The following is a 20,893-nucleotide window of genomic DNA, read 5'->3' on the forward strand; positions in this document are numbered from 1 at the left end:
AAACCTTGCACTTTGAGCAGGCTTTCACAGAGCTGTGTACCATGACACGCAGATCCATGCCCTGAGTTCATACAGTTTAATTAGAACCTTGTTACGTGTTTGATTAGTTCAAGCTTTTCCCTCCAATGTGCATACACATTTCAGTTATTGACATCTGTCATAAATATAAAGGGAAGGGTAAACCCCTTTAAAATCCCTCCTGGCCAGAGGAAAAATCCTCTCACCTGTAAAGGGTTAAGAAGCTAAAGGTAACCTCGCTGGCACCTGACCAAAATGACCAATGAGGAGACAAGATATTTTCAAAAGCTGGGAGGAGGGAGAGAAACAAAGGGTCTGTGGCTGTCTGTATTCTGCTTTTGCCGGGGATAGACTAGGAATGGAGTCTTAGAACTTTTAGTAAGTAATCTAGCTAGGTATGCGTTAGATTATGATTTCTTTAAATGATTGAGAAAAGAGTTGTGCTGAATAGAATGACTATCCCTGTCTGTGTGTCTTTTTTGTAACTTAAGGTTTTGCCTAGAGGGATTCTCTATGTTTTGAATGTAATTACCCTGTAAGGTATCTACCATCCTGATTTTACAGAGGTGATTCCTTTACTTCTATTAAAAGTCTTCTTGTAAGAAAAGTGAATGCTTTTTCCTTGTTCTCAGATCCAAGGGTTTGGGTCTGTGGTCACCTATGCAAATTGGTGAGGATTTTTACCAAACCTTCCCCAGGAAGTGGGGTGCAAGGGTTGGGAGGATTTTGGGGGTAAAGACGTGTGCAAACTACGTTTCCCAGTAAACCCAGTTAAAGTTTGGTGGTGGCAGTGGAAATCCAGGGGCAAAGGATAAAACTAATTTGTACCTTGGGGAAGTTTTAACCTAAGCTGGTAAAAGTAAGCTTAGTAGGTTTTCATGCAGGTCCCCACATCTGTACCCTAGAGTTCAGAGTGGGGAAGGAACCTTGACAACATCCAAGTTCATCTGCTATCGTGCCACCCATTGACCAGGCTTGGTTAGCTCTCTCTGAGGACTTCTGTGGACTTGACTATCACCTAAATAACATGGTGCCATTTGTAAATGTTGCCACCTCACTTATCACCCCCCTTTCTAGATTGGTAAGAACTATAAACTGTTTACTTTACTATGTGTTATAAAGTGTGTAACCCCCGTCACTGTTCTTCTCTCCCTTCACAGGCACATTGAGCATTTCTGAGCCTGATGGGCACATCAACCAAGTCATGGCAGTTTTCAATCTCACCCCGTCTGACGGTTCAACATTCATGCTTATGGGTATCCCTGGCCTGGAGGCTGCCCACGTCTGGATTTCCATCCCTTTCTCTACGTTCTACATTATCAGCCTGTTGGGAAATGTCATGGTTCTGTTTCTTGTAGGTAAAGAGCAGACCCTACACAAGCCGATGTACCTGCTGCTCTGCATGCTGGCGCTCACAGACATCAGCATGTCTAGCTCTGTCATACCAAAGGCACTGTGTATATTTTGGTTCAAATTGGAAGTTATTTCGGTGGGTGGCTGTCTCACCCAGATGTTCTTCTTTCACACGGGGACTGGGATGCACTCAGCCATCCTTGTGACAATGGCCATCGATCGCTATGTTGCCATATGTAACCCTCTGAGATATGCCACCATCCTCACCAACGAAAGAATAGCTAAGCTAGGGCTAGTGTGTTTAATGAGAGCTGTTCTCTTTGCTCTGCCCCTACCCCTGCTCCTGAGCAGACAGACATTCTGTGCCAACCGCATTATCCCCCATACCTACTGCGACCACATGGCTGTGGCAAAGATGTCATGTGGGGACATCACAGTGAACAGGATGTATGGCTTGGTGATATCATTTGTCGTCAACTTGTTAGACCTGACACTCATTGCCCTCTCCTACGGTCTGATCATCAGGGCTGTCCTCAGAATCTCCTCCAAGAAAGCCCACCAGAAAGCCCTCAACACCTGCACAGCACACATCTGTGTGATGATGATGTCTTATCCTTCAGTCCTCTTCTCCACTGTGACACACCGGTATGGTCAGGGCATCGCTCCCCACATTCACATCATCATGGCTAACCTCTATTTCCTCTTCCCCACCACACTCAACCCCATCATTTATGGGGCCAAAACCAAAGAGCTTCGCGAGAAATTGGGCAAATACACCTGCAGAATGTACTCACTTGGGGGCCACTTACTTTAAACCTGCATGACGAGAGGGGGAAAGGATACTTCCTTGTCAACCAAGGGTGTTCTGTCCCAGTTTGTCTGAGCTTCTCATTTTGTGGAAGTTCAGAGTCTGAGAAGCATCTCACACCTAACCTCTTATCATTCCATCACCAAGCACTGCTCTCTCCACTTCTGAGTTCCCTCTTTCTGACCATCACCTGATCCCTTTCAGTGTCACGCATCCACCCCCACCTCCACATACCGTATCACTCGGCCTTTCAGTGACATCCAGACCTCTAGAAGATACTGCATCTTTCTGAAGCAAGGTGGCTTTCCATTAGACCCTGTGCGAACAGACTTCTTGATCACCTTGAAAAACTGAAGGTACGCTTTCTGATAGACGAAGACAAAGGAAGCAACTACAATACTGAACTTTTTTATCACATGTACAATGATCCAGTGAACAAAATTTGCCTTATTTTCCTATGTCCAATTCTTCAGGAAGCCTGGAGGACAAACTAAAAGTTTCCACTGGATAGTTCTAATACAGGAAAGGTGCTGCAAGAATTGAGGACATTCTACTAGTGCTTATTGGTGAGCGTTGTGAAACTGTGTTTTTGAGAACTGCATTGTGTTACCCTGGATTTCAGGGATGTGTACCCCAGAATATGATCAAGCCAATTGTAACCATAAGATGTGCACTCAGCCACAATGAATTAATAAAATAGAACATTACATACTTTGGGGTTAATTTTAAAGCAGGATTTTAGATGCAAAGTAAACATTTAGCTGTCAGTTTCTGCTAATCAGAATGGAAGGATTGGACTTATGAGACAAGTAAATAAGTGAGAAATAAAGTTCATTGAAACTTAGGAAAAGTGATGATTGAGTAGAGGTCACTATGACCTATGTGTTTTGTAGAAGTTGAAAAAGTTTAGCTAATACAGTGTATGGATCAATCCTCTGAAGCCATCTTGAGAAATGTTTTTCGTGAAACCCTTTCTTCTCTGCTGGTGAGCAACTCGCCACTGAGAACCTGCTGTCGTTTGTTAAATAGTGTTGCAGATGTTAGGTAAATATCTGGGAAGTTCTAAACCTATTGCATATGTCTGTGTGTGCCTAAAAATTGAATAAACTGCAGTTTTAGACAAGAGCATGCTTACTTGCATTTAATCCTTGATCAGACAGAATTTCTGTGTTTCCATTGATTTATTCCTGACACCGCCTGGTATGAAATAGTTAGGTTGCCCCTGCTGGGGGTTCTGAACAACTTGGGTAATGGAGTGCTGTGTTAAACTGCAACATCGCCTTGGAGTCCAATAACTTTCCGCTTTGCGCAGTCGATTTTGGATTTGCTTTCAATTGGAACTTTCAAAATACACACTAACCATTCCCATTGTCCAAGACATCAAAAATAGGTGTCAAGATTTCATCTTGGAGTTTGTGAAACAGATGAAACAGAAAAGGAGGACTTGTGGCACCTTAGAGACTAACAAATTTATTTGAGCATAAGCTTTCTAAACACAGATTGCAACCTGTCACAAATATAAAGGGAAGGGTGAAGAGTTCATGTAGCGTTCATGCACCTGGAAACAGTCAGGGCACACCCTGACTGTTGTGTAGGAGCAATGCACACATTGCTCTGCTCTGTCCAAGGACATGGACCATGGAAACACGGACCATCTGGGAAGTCAAAATAAGGACATCAATCGTGGGAAGCTTCCTCGGCCTAGGCTCAAGGCCTGAGAATAAAGATTGTAGTAGATAGAGGCTGGTAAATAAGAATATTAATCAAAGTCATATTATTTCCTTTGTTGATGCCTTTTGCAGTCGGAGTATGTAATGCGCAGGGGGGAGAGAAATAAAAGAGAGGTGGAAAAGCTGACAGAGAAGAACCCCGTCAGCAGAGCAGCCACTTGCTTGCCTAAAGCCGTGTCCTGTCTTGTATTGAACCGCCACAGGAAGGGTAAAACACCTTTAAATCCCTCCTGGCCAGAGGGAAAAACCCTTTCACCTGTAAAGGGTTAAGAAGCTAAGACAACCTCGCTGGCACCTGACCAAAATGACCAATGAGGAGACAAGATACTTTCAAAGCAGGAGGGGTGTGTGTGTGGAAACACAGGGTTCTCTCTGTCTGTGTGTTTTTTTTTGCTGGGACCAGAGCAGAAATGCAGGTCAGAACTCCTGTAAAGAGTCAGTAAGCACTCTAGTTAGATATGCGTTAGATTCTGTTTTGTTTAAATGGCTGACAAAATAAGCTGTGCTGAATGGAATGTGTATTCCTGTTGTTGTGTCTTTTTGTAAGTTAATGTTTAGCTTGGAAAGATTCTCTATGTTTTGAATCTGATTACCCTGTAAGGTATTTACCATCCTGATTTTACAGGTGATTCTTTTACTTTTTCTTTAATTATAATTTTTCTTCTGAGAACCTGATTGCTGTTTCATTGTTCTTAAGATCCCAGGGTTTGGGTCTGTGTTCACCAATGCAAATTAGTGAGGATTTTTATCAAGCCTTCCCCAGGAAAGGGGGTGTGGGGCTTGGGGGGATTTGAAGGGGGGGGGGAAGACATTTCCAAGTGGGCTCTTTCCCTGTTATATTTGTTAGACGCTTGGTGGTGGCAGCAATAAAGTCCAGAGACAAAAGGTAAAATAGTTTGTACCTTGGGGAAGTTTTAACCTAAGCTGGTAAAAGTAAGCTTAGGGGATTTTTCATGCAGGTCCCCACATCTGTACCCTAGAGTTCAGAGTGGGGAAGGAACCTTGACATGGTGGCAGAGCGGTGGGATTAACTTGAAATCATTTTGAGATTTTTTGAACCAGAAGCACAGATTTTAAAAGGATTTTTTTTTCCTTTGGGCTGCTGGAAAGCAGGTTTTAAGCAGAAAGCAGTTAGAGGTTTTTTTGTCTCTGCTTGGGGGCCAGAGCAGAGACAAAAGGGGATTGTCTTTTGTGAGCTGGAGTTTTCTCTTCCTAAAGGCAGGGTAGTTAACCTCCTGCAGGGAAATGCACAAGTCTTTACAGACCCGAAGTTTTTTTTTTTTTTTAGCTAAGAGCAACGAGAGTCTTTTTCTGTCTATTTGCCTAGAGACAAAGGTGTTAGGTTTCAGAGTAGTAGCCATGTTAGTCTGTATTCACAAAAAGAAAAGGAGTACTTGTGGCACTTTAGAGACTAACCAGTTTATTTGAGCATAAGCCAGAGAATTACAGGTTTGTCAGTTTACAGCCCAGGGAGGAGATGACGCTGAGAGGCCTGAAGGTGTTTACTACAAAGGGAAATGTGCTGGTGGTGTGGAAGAGGTGAACCTCTCCATGACCCTTGGGCGTATGCAGTGACAGCAGATCAAGGAGCTGTGCACTAGCTACGTGTCGACGTTCTCAGCCACCCCAGGACTGACTGAACGGGCATACCACTCCACTGACACAAGTAATGCTCACCCAATTAGAGCCCAACCTTACCGGGTGTCTCCTCAAGCTAAAACTGCTATAGAACGGGAGATCCAGGATATGCTACAGATGGGTGTAATCTGCCCCTCTGGCAGTGCCTAGGCATCTCCAGTGGTTCTAGTTCCCAAAGCAGATGGGGAGATACGTTTCTGCATGGACTACCGTAAGCTAAATCCTGTAACTCGCCCAGACAACTATCCAATGCCACGCACAGATGAACTATTAGAGAAACTGGGATGGGCCCAGTTCATTTCTACCTTGCACTTAACCAAGGGGTACTGGCAGGTACCGCTAGATGAATCCACCAAGGAAAGGTCAGCCTTCACCACCCATGTCGGGCTGCATGAATTTAATGTCCTCCCTTTCGGGCTGCGGAACACACCCCCCAACTTCCAAAGACTTGTAGATGGTTTCCTAGCGGGATTAGGAGAATATGCAGTCGCCTACCTTGACGATGTGGCCATATTTTCGGATTCCTGGGCAGACCACCTGGAACATCTACAAAAAGTCCTTGAGCGCATAAGGGAGGCAGGACTAACTGTTAAGGTTAAGAAGTGTCAAATAGGACTAAACAGAGTGACTTACCTTGGACACCAGGTGGGTCAAGGAACTTTCAGCCCCCTACAGGCCAAAGTGGATGCTATCCAAAAGTGGCCTGTCCCAAAGTCAAAGAAACAGGTCCAATCCTTCTTAGGCTTGGCCGGTTATTAGAGACCATTTGTACCGCACTACAGCCAAATCGCCACCCCACTGACAGACCTAACCAAAAAGAAACAGCCAAATGCCATTCAGTGGACCGAAAAGTGTCTGAAGGCCTTTAATAAGCTTAAAGCGACACTCATGTCTGACCCTGTACTAAGGGCCCCAGACTTTGACAAACCGTTCCTAGTAACCACAGATGCGTCTGAGCGTGGTGTGGGAGCAGTTTTAATGCAGAAAGGACCTGATCAAGAATTCCACCCTGTAGTGTTTCTCAGCAAAAAACTGTCTGAGAGGGAAAGCAACTGGTCAGTCACTGAAAAAGAATGTTACACCATTGTCTACGCTCTGGAAAAGCTACGCCCATATGTTTGGGGACGGCGTTTCCACCTGCAAACCGACCATGCTGCACTGAAGTGGCTTCACACCGTCAAACAAAATAACAAAAAACTTCTTCGCTGGAGTTTAGCTCTCCAAGATTTTGATTTTGACATCCAACACATCTCAGAAGCTTCTAACAAAGTGGCTGATGCACTCTACTGTGAAAGTTTCCCAGAATCAACTGGTTAAAATCATCCTTGAGATGTAGAAAATATTGTTAGTCTTTATGTACTTGGTAGTATATTTAGAGATGCATGTGTCTTATTAACTCTGTTTTTCCTAGAGCTCCAGGAAGAAATCCCAGCCAGTGTTTCACCCTAGCTGAGATTTGGGGGGCGTGTCATAAATATAAAGGGAAGGGTAAACCCCTTTAAAATCCCTCCTGGCCAGAGGAAAAATCATCTCACTTGAAAGGGTTAAGAAGCTAAAGGTAACCTCCCTGGCACCTGACCAAAATGACCAATGAGGAGACAAGATACTTTCAAAAGCTGGGAGGAGAGAGAGAAACAAAGGGTCTGTGTCTGTCTGCATGCTGCTTCAGAACAGGAATGGAGTCTTCGAACTTTTAGTAAGTAATCTAGCTAGGTATGTGTTAGATTATGATTTCTTTAAATGGCTGAGAAAAGAGTTGTGCTGAATAGAATGACTATTCCTGTCTGTGTACTTTTTTGTAACTTAAGGTTTTGCCTAGAGGGATTCTCTATGTTTTGAATCTTATTACCCTGTAAGGTATCTACCATCCTGATTTTACAGAGGTGATTCCTTTACTTCTATTAAAAGTCTTCTTGTAAGAAAACTGAATGCTTTTTCCTTGTTCTCAGATCCAAGGGTTTGGGTCTGTGGTCACCTATGCAAATTGGTGAGGATTTTTACCAAACCTTTCCCAGGAAGTGGGGTGCAAGGGTTGGGAGGATTTTGGGAGGAAAGATGTGTGCAAACTACATTTCCCAGTAAACCCAGTTAGAGTTTGGTGGTGGCAGTGGATATTCCAACGACAAAGGATAAAATTAATTTGTACCTTGGGGAAGTTTTAACCTAAGCTGGTAAAAGTAAGCTTAGTAGGTTTTCATGCAGGTCCCCACATCTGTACCCTAGAGTTCAGAGTGGGGGAGGAACCTTGACGGCATATGCGCCCGAATATGAAGAACGTTTTCGAAAAGTTCCTCTTGCTGCACAGTTTTGTTTTTATCAAGTTCATCTGAGAAAACAGTATTTCAAACGTAACTTTGCTAAAATGTAGCAAGAGCAAGAAAAGAGAAAATAGTCAAATTTCAATAAAGTCTTTGTCCCCAGTGGCATCCACACGTTTGAGACGTTCAACCCAAATCTGCTCTACTTGGTTGTTCTGAGTATGAGGCCAATGAACCATAGGCAAAAATCTCCACTGCTGCTCCAATTGGCCAAGGTCTCCACAAAACTATGGGGAAAATCAGCTATCAGCCAACCTAGGTTGTGAAGGACTTAGTACTGAAAGCAATTCAGTCACCTGGACATTTGGTGGTGTCAAGGTTCCTTCCCCACTCTGAACTCTAGGGTACAGATGTGGGGACGTGGATGAAAAACCCTTAAGCTTACTTTTACCAGCTTAGGTTAAAACTTCCCCAAGGTACAAACTATTTTACCTTTTGTCCCTGGACTTTATTGCTGCCACAACCAAGCATCTAACAAATATAACAGGGAAAGAGCCCACTTGGAAACGTCTTCCCCCCCCCATCCTCCCAAGCCCTACACCCCCTTTCCTGGGGAAGGCTTGATAAAAATCCTCAACAATTTGCATAGGTGACCACAGACCCAAACCCTTGGATCTGAGAAAAAGGAAAAAGCATTCACTTTTCTTACAAGAAGACTTTTAATAGAAATAGAAGTAAATAGAAGTAAACTAATCACCTCTGTAAAATTACCTTATAGGGTAATTAGATTCAAAACATAGAGAATCCCTCTAGGCAAAACCTTAAGTTACAAAAAAGACACACAGACAGGAATAGTCATTCTATTCAGCACAGTTCTTTTCTCAGCCATTTAAAGAAATCATAATCTAACACATACCTAGCTAGATTACTTACTAAAAGTTCTAAGGCTCCATTCCTGTTCTATTCCCGGCAAAAGCAGCGTACCGACAGACACAGACCTTTTGTTTCTCTCCCTCCTCCCTGCTTTTGAAAATATCTTGTCTCCTCATTGGTCATTTTGGTCAGGTGCCAGCGAGGTTACCTTTAGCTACTTAACCCTTTACAGGTGAGAGGATTTTTCCTCTGGCCAGGAGGGATTTTAAAGGGGTTTACCCTTCCCTTTATATTTATGACACTGAACAACTGCCCAAAAGAGTGAAATGGAGGGGCCAATGGCCTGTGAGGGGCAGGGCAAATAGAATTGTCCTCTCACGTTAGGTAATACGGAGGGGCTGATGGTGTGTGAGGGGCAGAGTGCTGGACAGGCCCCCTTATCCTCTCAGGGCAAGGGATATGGATGGGCTGTTGATGTGTGAGGGTCAGGACAGGGAACAGGCCCCCTTGTGCCCTCAGGGCAGGGGATATGGCAGGGCTGATGGTGTGTGAGGGGCTGGGGAACAGGGCTGATGAGAAGTTGAGGGGAGCTGCTCATAGGGATTTGGGGGAAAGATCCAATGGGGGGGAGCAGTTGGAGTCGGGACAGGGAGGAGGTGGAAGAGGCCAGGAGTAGGAGAACTGGTGTCCAGAATGGAACCATGCAGGTAGGTGAAAACACAGACAAAGGAGGACGGGGGGCTGCAGGGCAGCACGGAGGGACTGAGAGGGCAGGATGAAGGCTCTGGGGCCTAGAGTGGGGAAATGGGTGACAGGGTGAGGAGGGAATTGGGGAGAGAGGATTACTGGGCTGGAGAAGGGCCTGCATAATGAGTTCATGGTTGGAGCGGGGCTTGATGGAGACGAGAGGAGAATGGATGGATGTGGGGTTGGCTTTGGCTGTTCCTCGGAGGATGTATGTTGTGGCTGCAGAATATACCTGGGGGCTGTGGGAGATTCCCTGGAACTGTGGGGAGATCTGGCTGCTTTGTTTAAGTTGCACAATAAAATAAATTGCTTCAAATCCAGGTAATGGAAAGACTACAAGTTCACTCGCCCATGTGCCGAACAGTAAACCCTTGGTGGTGTCCATCCACAGTAGTACGTGTGGAATTTTGGCTCCTTATAGCACAGGCATCTCCAGGTCTGTCAAGCTGGCACCTTTCACAAGAACTAACGTCTCTTTGTGGAAAAAACTATCAGGGTCAAATCCTGACCGAAAGCAAGTCAGTGCCAGTCCCCTGACTCATGCATTACACCGTTTACCCCAGCTCTGAGATGGGCGATTGCTGAATGTTGCGAAATCTTGTGAATTGGGTTACCCCTAAATCCGGGACACTGCACCAGTCGCTGCAGAAAGACTTCAAATCATTCACCTTTTAAGTCTTTTCCATTTGTGCTGGTCGAGCTAAAACGGGTAACAATGTGATCAACGGTGATTCCCAATTGATTATCTGTCCTCCATAGCTTTTACCCACTGCACTATAAACATTGCTGCACTGCGTGCCTGACAGAGAGAGGGAATGCTGCTGCCCAGGCTGTTCAGGCTCTGCTTCCTCAGGAGTCAAGGATGAACACTCTCCAGCTGCTACTTTCGTGGCTTTGGTAAGTGCGCTGATCACACTGGAGTTATTTCACGGACAGGGACAGGCAGTCTCAACTGCTTGGAACGTTTAATCTGTAACCAATGAGACCTGCACATTCTTATGATCAGTATCGTTATTCATTGTTGTATATAGGACCCAAACTCCTCGGAAGACAGGTCCCTCCCTTGTGGTGCTTGCAATCTGAGGGCCCAGATGGTGCAAACATTACCCATGTAGCGCAGAATTTTCCATGAGTGAAGAACCCAAATCCCAGTGAAAGCCAGCTTGTGTTTTTAACTCCTTGTGGCACTTTTTCGTAAGTACCATTGACTTGCCTGGGGCTGTGTATGGTAAGAAGGAGCCTCAGCATGGCCATATCGCGTCCCAGCTGTGGTCTATCTAGACCCATAACCTGACTGACAGTCACTAGCACCAAACACTTAACAGGAAGGGGTGCAATTAACCCTGGAGTGGCAAATACTGAATAATCTGACCATAGTTTCTAGCCAATGGGAGAGTGTGTGTAACCTCTGAAAGGGTGACTTGCACTCCCTGCATTTCCTGCAGCTTCTGAAGGCATGGCACTTGCTTAGCATTTAACACCCCCTGGAGTGTCTGCTCGGATACCATAAGTGGGAAAATGGAGCTTTTTGTCTTTGCTCCAACAAAATTTAATTTCAATGAGGGTTTTGCTGGGTAAGGGTCTGTTGGACCCCTTGATGTCCCTCGGAGTCATGCATAGAACTGAGGATAGGGGTTTTCACAGTAAACTTTGCACATGGCAAAACTCCCTGTTGAGGAATTTCTGGCTCTCTCCACAGGGCTGGATCTCACCCAGTGTGAGCAAAGGAGGCATCTAGAATGAAGATAGGACACAGCTAACATTCACAGTCTTCAGAGGCTCCTTTTCTTTTCATCTCCTCCCCCTCCAATAATAACATCATGTACAACAGCGAGGGAAGCCTTATTTACAGCTAAAACACAGCAGAGCTGGATTGTGTTCCCTGTTCTACCACAGCCTCCTTGTGTGGCTTTGGACAAGTCCCTGTCAGTCATCACTGAGAAGTTTGTATGAACGCTTCTCAGCCCATGGACCATTCACAATACACATCATTGATCTAGTGTTTAGGTGCAGGTCCACTCGCCTTTTGTTATGTTCCCTTTAATAATGAGTTCATACAAGTCTTCATATGTCAAGCTCCTTCTAGGGGAGAGGGTGTGGACTAGTATAGTGACGGGGCAGTCAGCTGAGAGCCGGGAGACCTGAGTTCTGTCACTGATCTCCTGAGTCACCTTGCACAAGTTGCTTACCTGTTTTGTGCTTTAGTTTTCCCCTCAGTTAAATGAGGATCTACATCCTCCTTCTTATGAGTGTCAATGGGCTTTGACTCAGAACCACTGATACTTATGCTCCTTTGTAAATCACTTTGAGATTCATAAATGCAAAGCTCTATATAAGAACAGGATATTATTAGTAATGGGATGTTCTAACTGATCTGGGGATGTGTGAGTACCACCAGGGTTTTTAATCAAGGTTCTGTCTGAACCCCAACCTGTCTGAAGAGTGGGCGCAGAATGGGTCATATTTTCTGTCATGGTGTCACATATTTTTAATAATGTTGCTTTTAATTGTAGGGGATGTGGTTGAATAAACTGACCAGAACCTTCCCAGTAATCATGCCAACCTGCAATGAAACCAGCATCAGTCCTGCAAGATTCCTCCTAGCAGGCATTCCAGGGCTGGAAGCTGATGGCCCCTGGATCTCCATCCCTTTCTGTTCCATGCACCTCATTGCAATTCTAGGAAACAGTCTGATTCTGTATGTGATCAAGACACAGCAGAATCTCCATCAGCCCATGTACTTGTTCCTTTCTCTGTTGTCTGTCACCGACCTTGGCTTATCTCTTTCCACCTTGCCAACAATGCTCAGCGTCTTCCTGTTTAACACCAGAGAAATTGGCATTAATGTCTGTCTGACCCAACTTTTCTTTATTCACACTTTTTCTGTCATGGAATCCTCTGTACTATTAGCCATGGCATTTGACCGCTTTGTTGCAATACGCCACCCGCTGAGATACGCTTCGACTTTAACCAGTGCAAGGATAGGAAACATAGGGCTGGCGATAATAATCAGGGGTAGTGGTCTGCATATCCCAGCTGTCATTCTTCTCAAGAGGTGGCCATACAGCACCATCCAACCTCTCTCTTATTCATATTGTTTGCATCAAGATGTGATGAAGATGGCCTGTGCAGACACAACACCCAGCAGCTTCTATGGTTTATTTATTCTCTTTTCCTCTCTGGGATTAGACTCAGTGCTCATTGTCTTGTCTTACATCATGATCCTTCAGAGTGTATTGAGTATCACATCCTGGCAAGAGCGTGTCAAGGCTCTGAACACCTGTGTCTCCCACATCTGCGTCATCCTGCTTTTCTACACCCCGCTGATCAGTTTGTCTATGATTCACAGGTTCAAGAAACAGGCTCTCCCTCAGAGTCAAATTCTTCTGTCTTATCTCCACCTCCTCTTCCCCCCGGTGCTCAATCCCATTGTATACAGCATGAAAACCAAAGAGATTCGTAAACGGATCATGAAGATCTTTCAAAACTATTCCACTAAGAGACTCCAATGTGGGCACTGATTTGGTCTGTCTAATCTGTCTCTCTCAGAGCCAATATGGCCCGCGGTGTCCAAGTGCCTCTGTCACTAAAAGGAATCCTTAAGGACATATAAGAAAAGTATTGAAATGGTAAACAGGGCCGTTCCTCATGTATAGCTAGGAAAGCCACGGTAAATAAACTAGAGTTCTTGAAATATAGGCCTGTATTGTTGGAGAATCAAAAGTAGATACTAATTGTATTTGTCTGGGTTTACCTGTATCTTATTACAAGTTCAAGTAGGGGCATAGCGAGCAGATCGAGGGACGTGATCGTTCCCCTCTATTCGACATTGGTGAGGCCTCATCTGGAGTACTGTGTCCAGTTTTGGGCCCCACACTTCAAGAAGGATGTCGATAAATTGGAGAGAGTCCAGCGAAGGGCAACAAAAATGATTAGGGGTCTGGAACACATGAGTTATGAGGAGAGGCTGAGGGAGCTGGGATTGTTTAGCCTGCAGAAGAGAAGAATGAGGGGGGATTTGATAGCTGCTTTCAACTACCTGAAAGGGGGTTCCAAAGAGGATGGCTCTAGACTGTTCTCAATGGTAGCAGATGACAGAACGAGGAGTAATGGTCTCAAGCTGCAGTGGGGGAGGTTTAGATTGGATATTAGGAAAAACTTTTTCACTAAGAGGGTGGTGAAACACTGGAATGCGTTACCTAGGGAGGTGGTAGAATCTCCTTCCTTAGAGGTTTTTAAGGTCAGGCTTGACAAAGCCCTGGCTGTGATGATTTAACTGGGAATTGGTCCTGCTTCGAGCAGGGGGTTGGACTAGATGACCTTCAGGGGTCCCTTCCAACCCTTATATTCTATGATTCTATGATTCTATGATTCAACAGTGTGACCAAATTAGCTTGTAGATGATAAATTTCAGTTCCTGTAAGTCATGTTTCATGACCTATTCTCTTGACTCAGAGGTCAAAAGAGGATATTACCATTTCGATGAAACTTGTGTTGTAATAATATCATTGTCTTTATTTCTCTTTGAAGTTTTTAGTCAACTACCTGTGAACCATTTCAATGGTTAATGGCCTTTTGCTAATCAATGCTGCTAGTTATCAGTGTAGACATAGCAAATCGAGATTTATTTCAAAGCAAAAATGCACATTACTTATTCTTCACCCAAAGAAGGCCTGCTGTGGTCATTTGGGGACAAGAGGTAATCAGCTGAATTTCAGCTATAAAGGGACTTTTGGGCCTGATCCTTACTATCTCAGATCTACTTAAGCTTTTTCAGGGGATGTTCAAGTAACAAGATGGAGGACTTGTGAATTAGCCCTGCAATTCTCATGGAAGAATTTGAAAACACTCTGCTTATGGACTGCCTATTGGACTATGACTTTTTCCATTAATTCCAGAAGGATTTCTACAAATCGGCAGACTCACCATTTCTGCTTTGAAACTGACCTGTGAACTGGATTCATATCTATATGTATAACAATCTTTTACCACAATAACTCTCTTTCTTTTTGTTTAAAATTAATCTTAGATTTGTGAATAAGAGTTGTCTGTAAGTGTTTATTTGACATGGTTTGAAATGTGTCCGATCTCTTGAGAGCAGTAGAACTTTACAGATGGTGAATAAGATTTTATATAACCCTTAATAGATGGATTTGGCTCTGTGGGTGAGAGCCAAGGGCTAGATTGCTTAAAGAGAACGGTATTTTGGCTTCTTGGGAACCAGGAAGGTATTATAGAAGCTGTTTGGCTACTGTTTTGGTGAATCAATTATAAGAATAAGCCACCAGATTTGGGGATTGTCTGTCTTATTCCTTGTAGTTTGCCCTGATTGAGCATTCTCAGTATAGCCCCTCCAGCGACCATGGTCACAGCCTCCCAAAACGAAAGCTTGTATTCTTCACCCCCAAAAATCCCAGTTAGCAAACCTGCAGTCCTGTACCCTTAAAGCTTCTCCTTCTGGAATAAAGTATCCTGTTTTGTCCAGGGAATTAGGGTGTTCAGTGGAATACGTATAAGGAAGAAGAAGTTTTAAGGGAGGAAGACTACGTATATGCATTCCTAAACTACTTAGCAGGTTGACTTGTAAATTCTCTGAAAACTCATTCTGCACTCAGAGAGTAAGTCTTGTCGTGTTGGCTAAGGCTACACCATATTTCATAGATACAGAAGTTGAATCCCTGCTCTAAGAGCAAAAGTTGACTCAGCTTTAACTGTGGCTTCACTATTGATGCCTCCATAATAAAATATAAATTTTCAGCATGTTTACCTTGCTCTTCATAGTAAATCATTGTGATTAATATTTACTTATTTGTTGAAATCCTTCCTTAATATGCCCTTCATTAATGAAATCTGCATACCATGAAGCCTTCTGTTACTCTGTTCTGCACAGTCTGCCATACTCTTCTTCATAGATTTAAAGGCCCTCTCTTGCTCTCTCTCTCTCCCTCTCCTGAGAGTGCTGATTAGTGCCCAGGTGTTTTGCAGTTTGGGGGCTTGTCTAGGAACTAGGCCTATCTCCAAGTTCTGGAGGCAGTGGGCCAGGTACGCAGGCCAGTTCCAGCTCCTTTGCAAGCAAGGGGGCATTTTTGTTCCAAAGTCGAGTTGAAAACCCTTCAACTTTTAAACAGAGAGGGCTCCAATTCACGCACTTCTTCTGATCAGAAGGAGAATATCTCATGGGGAGAGAAAGAAAGGCAGATGATCTGTGGGGCCAAAGCCAAGATAGTGGGTGGCGGACATGTCACAAGTAACCCAGGAGCCAAGCACTATGAGCAGCTGGGGAGAGTAAGGTGGGGACATCTTCAAATGGCCCAGCACAGGGAGACGTCACTAGAGAAGACGGCATTGAAGGCTAGACTCAGAAGGTGAGATGTGAATCTGCTGGGAGGACAGATGCTGGCAAGAAAGGTCCTGCCACCTAGAGCCTGAGGGAGTGTGCCCACCGCCATACCAGGCTCCTTCCCTGCAGTATCACCATGGAGCAGCCAGGGCCTGGGCAATAGGCTGGGGACATGTGAGGAACAAATTGGGAAATATTTCTTACATCTCAGAGATGGCTGTTGGTGGTGTTTCCCATGCCCACAGAGCGGGGTTCCTTGTTTCCTCGAACATTTCCCATTTTTTCCTTTTTTTACAGCTGCTGTTGAATAAATTATATTTGGTTTGAACTTAATGTAGTGATCAGTGGGTTCGAGAAGGGTCTGGTGTGAAGAGAGTACCCAGGAGTGGGGACACCCTAGCCCCGGTCCGAGGGAACACCCTAGCCCCCACGATGAGACTGGGGGTTCAGCCTCCCAGGAATCCTGGGCCGAGCTGTGTCCCCACTACACGGACTCTGCCACACAGGAGAGTGGAAGGCGAGTCCTTGAGGTCAGGTAGACCTCTGGGTAAAGGAAGTGGAAGTGAGGATTCAGACTCGCCAACTCCACCAGGGTAGTGCAGAAGCCAGGAAAGTTTCCCACAATAGCAGGAGCATTCCCCTGCTTACATTGGGGAACTGGGACAAACTGACAGGTTGGATTTTAGTGACGTGTAAAGAGATGTGTACCTAGTGAAATCTTCAAATAAATGGTGAAAGTTGAAAGGTATAACTTTGGGAAGCACACTTTCTGCGTAAGGTGAATGTAACACCACTGCATGAGACGGCTTCCCAGAGACTGGAATCAGATAAATCCCTTTTTCTGCGCTATTTTCCTATGAGGTTAGAGTAGGAAACCAGACATTGTTTATTTGGCCATTTGAAAAATATTTCATAAGAAATGAAAACTTGGTCAATCAACTGACTACACAATTCATAGATTCATAGATATTTAGGTCAGAAGGGACCATTATGATCATCTAGTCTGACCTCCTGCACGACGCAGGCCACAGAATTTCACGCACCACTCCTGCAAAAAACTTCTTACCTATCAACAACCAGTATGAATCACTCCTTCCTCTCACATGCAGTGTTTAGACACAATGAAGGCACTCACGGACATCATTCTTCTCAGCAAAAATGCCGTTGAATTTTACAAGCCTTCAGCATTAAAGAAATTAATGGAAAATTTTAGTTTTGTGTTTTTCATTGTGCTCCAAAGAAAGATTCTGGAAATGGTAAATGCTGTTTCAAAACTGCGACAATCCAAAGACTCAGATCGATACGAAGCAGCAGGATTACTTCCCAAAGCCACTGAACGTGTAGCTACATTTCCAATTGAGTTCAAAAAAGCCAAACATTTAGCCAGTAAATTATCTGGAAAATGGGGTAGACAAATCAAGTCCGAAAAGGAGTGCTTGATAAAGGCAGAAAGGCAGGGGAGCAGCTCATTTTTTGGCAGACCAGCGAGCAGAGCAGGCCTGCTCCCAGCAGGTCCAGGGGAGGTGAGCTGAGGGAAGGCAGAATCTCCCCATGAACAACTGCCCAAAGCTCCCTCCCTGTGGGAAGGGAGGTGCTGCAGGGACAGCCTGAGAGGAAATCATTCATCTCTCATATGAAAGCTGGATTGATTGATCCCCTTTATTTGTTGTTTGAACTGAGCTGTCCCTGGGTGGTTCGGCCATACCAAAGAAAGAGGCAATTGCTTCCCAAGAGAGTAGGAGAATGGTCTTGCTACACGCAACCACCAGAAAGTGCCTTGGGGTGAGCAGACACCCTTCATGCTGCCTTACCCCAGATGGACACCTTGGGACATTCGCAGGGCAGTGGTAGGAAGTAGCCCAGGGAGGGCCACCTTACATAGGTGGTGGGTAGAATAGGCCAGTGGAGGCTAAACCTCCCCAACCATGCAGCCCCTAACCCGCCACCTTTGAGAGTGCGGACACCTTGGTCATGGTGACCCTACCTGTGCTCTGCCCCAAGGACCCTTCTGCTTTTCTCCCATGGCTCTGCCCAGTCTCCACCTCTTCCTGTCCCTACTCCACCCTCCACTGAGGCCCCTGCCACCTGCCGCTTCTCCCTGAGTGCCTCTTCTTCTCCTCCGAGAGACCCTGCCACCCACTGAGTCTCTCCCCTCCTCCAACCCTTGTGGCCCCACACCCACCACTCACTGACTCTCCTCCTCCACGGACCCACTCTTGCCGCTTGCTGCGTCCATCCTCTCCTTCACCCTTACCCCCTTGACTCTGCCACTCAACACTGACTGAGTCCCTCCCCTCCTCCTCCGCCCACCTCCATGGCCCACCAATCACCACTCACTGACTCCCTCCTGTCCTCCACGACCCCTCCTCCATGGCTCCCCAGCCTGCTGCTCGCTGATTGCCTCCTCTCCTCTCGTCTACCCCCAACACCTGCTCCACCAAGGCCCCCACCGCTGGCCAGTGAAAAACACCAGCAAGAGTCCCACAGCTGGGCCAGGTAATAGGAGCAAGACATCAAATAAAGAGCAGAGAAATCCAAATGCCTGAGATTATCAAGAGGCATAAAGTCCAAAGAAGGAGAGAAAGTGAACTACGGACACTATGTTAAGCAAAGTTGTGTCTCAGTCTTTCTCATTTACATTGGAATATAACAAAACATTTTTAGAGTACAGTGAGAAGGCAGCTGCAGTTTTCTCTTTTCCTTGAAGACAGTTTTCCAGTTGAGAGACCCCTGCGTTCACTGAAAGTGGAATAAGAGGCTGGAAAAATAGACAATCTGCCATATACAAGCAGTGATCGGAAAGGTGGCATTTTTTCAAACAGTCAAAAGACGTGGGCTCTCGAGTGGCACAGTTGTCACATTCTCACAAGATGGTGTTACATGAAAGCGGAGAGTATGCTGCAAAAACCACCAATATATTTCTTTCCCTGTCTAACCAAGGAATTCCACGGCGGGGGCAGGAGGAGAGAGAAGAATCAGCAAACTGAGGAAACTTTCTGGAACTATGAAAAGTTCTTTTCACAGTGTGATGAAGCACTCAGAAAGAAAACGAAGGGTCCTTTCCATCTCAGAAGCCGCTCAACGAGAAAGAGTTCTTCCAAGTTGCTGCTGCTGACATTATGAAAAGCGCAATCATTCAGAAAGTCCAGGAGAATGGGTTCTGCACAGTTCTTGTGGATGAAGCGCACAGTTTTAAACCAGAAGAAATGCATTCTGTGTGAGAGAGACACAGAAAATCTGGGAATAAAGGGACGATTTGTAGGATTCATTGATTGCTCTGAGCAAGGGGATGCTGGCGTCATCTATCACAACATTAAGCAGTACTTACAAACATCGGTGACTGCAAACTTGCCGGTCCGAGTCCAGTGTTATGATGACGCCGCTGTCATGGGAGTTCAATGGTTCCAACAGACATTTCTTGGGCTTTTCCTGGACAGTTGCTTTCAGTCCGATCCCTTTAGAGCACCAGTTCTCAAACTATGGGAGGCACGGGAATGTGTAAAGGGAGGCGCAAGCTACGTGGTTCTTTTTGTAAGAGCTCCGGCTGTCAGACCCAGGCAGCTGTAACTCAGGCAGAAGGGTCGTGCACACCCAGAGGAGGGCATAAAGGGACAGCCGGAGCCTTGGCCAACACAGGGTGGCAGCGGAAGCCTGGGCTGACACACCAGGTGCTGTAGGAATCTAAACTAGTCCCATGAAGGGCTCTCTTAGCAACTGTGACACCTCAGATGTCCGTTGTGTGGTTCCCCCAAGTACTTAAAAACAAACTTAAAACCAGTATCAGCAGCGCGCTTACAGGGGAAACAACTTACCTGAGAAATGGATCATTTTGTGACCATGGGAGAAAAGTGTACAACACAAGCCAAAGTGAGGGCAGCAGTGGAGGTTCTGGCAAAACACAGAATCTGAAAATATGATGAAGCTTATTTCAAACTAGGCTTAACATGGAGCGGGTCCAGCCATGCACCGAGACCTCCATGAGTTGTATGTTGCAAAGTACTGGCAAAGAACAAGATGCGGCCCTGCATGCTACACCAGCCCCTCGAAACAAGACACCCTATCTTAGTATCTAAACCCATTGAGTTCTTTCAGAGGATTATAAGAACATAAGAACGGTCATACTGAGACAAACCAAAGGCTCATTTAGCTGAATTCCTTGTCTTCTGATAGTGGACATTATCAGGTGCCCCAAAGGGAAGGAACCTAACAGGGAATCATCAAGTGATCCATCCCATGTCATCCATTCCCAGCGTCTGGCAAACAGAGGCTAGGGACATCATCCCTGCCCATCCTGGCTAATAGCCACTGATGGACCCAACCTCCAGGAACGTATCGAGTTCTTTTTAAAACCCTGTTATAGTCTTGGCCTTCACAAGATCCTCTGGCAAAGAGTTCCGCAGGCTGACTGTTGTGTGGCATTTTATACTATATAAAATGGCATTTTATACTATATTATATTACAGAGTGGCATTATTATATTTTCTTTCTTCTTATCAATCACTTTCCTAGTGGTTCACAACATTCTGTTAACTTTTTGGGCTATTGTGGCACATGGAGCAGATGTTTTCAGACAACTCTCTACCATGACCGCAAGATCTCTTTCTTGATTGGTAACAGATAATTTAGACCCCATCATTTTCTATGTGTAGTTGAGATTCTCTTTTCTAATGTGCTTTACTGCTATCATTTGAATCGTTTAAAAGCCACGGAGGGGATTCTCCTCATGACCTCGTTGTGACACTGTGCCCCATAATCTTCATAGTTGAATGATTCTGATATAATTCTGACATAATTATCATACATTTTGTACAAGATATGTCTTGTCAGGTGTCATTGGAGAAGTTATGATTTCCTGAAAAGGATTATCCTCTTTGTGTGCATGTATCATTTTTGTATGTGGAGTTATGATTATTGACTATATCTGTATTTCAAATGTATTCACACCTGGGTGATGCCCACGAGGCAAAATGCTTCCAGTCTTGACAATGGATTGTGAAAGACCTATTCAGGGTAATGACCTGGCCTTATCCCCCATCTGCTGAGCCTTCCTGAAAACCCTTCAAACTGCCTATGGCTAATCGCTGCTATGACTCACCAGGGCAGCCCGAACAAACGATCCAGATGTAAA

The 20,893-nt window shown here is 45.1% G+C and overlaps 2 protein-coding genes across 2 annotated transcripts; both read left to right on the top strand.

Annotated features, from left to right (window-relative positions):
• Positions 1-1,222: 1,222 nt before the first annotated feature.
• On the top strand, positions 1,223-2,185 carry LOC125629139 (olfactory receptor 52N4-like). Its single transcript, XM_048834445.2, has one exon. The coding sequence runs from the start codon at positions 1,223-1,225 to the stop codon at positions 2,183-2,185; it is 963 nt and encodes a 320-aa protein (XP_048690402.2).
• Positions 2,186-11,980: 9,795 nt separating this feature from the next.
• LOC125629138 (olfactory receptor 51G2-like) lies at positions 11,981-12,946 on the top strand. The gene has a single exon (XM_048834443.2). The coding sequence runs from the start codon at positions 11,981-11,983 to the stop codon at positions 12,944-12,946; it is 966 nt and encodes a 321-aa protein (XP_048690400.2).
• The last annotated feature ends 7,947 nt before the right edge of the window (positions 12,947-20,893 follow it).

Source organism: Caretta caretta, chromosome 1, assembly GCF_965140235.1.
Source record: "Caretta caretta isolate rCarCar2 chromosome 1, rCarCar1.hap1, whole genome shotgun sequence".
Classification (NCBI taxonomy): Eukaryota; Metazoa; Chordata; order Testudines; family Cheloniidae; genus Caretta; species Caretta caretta.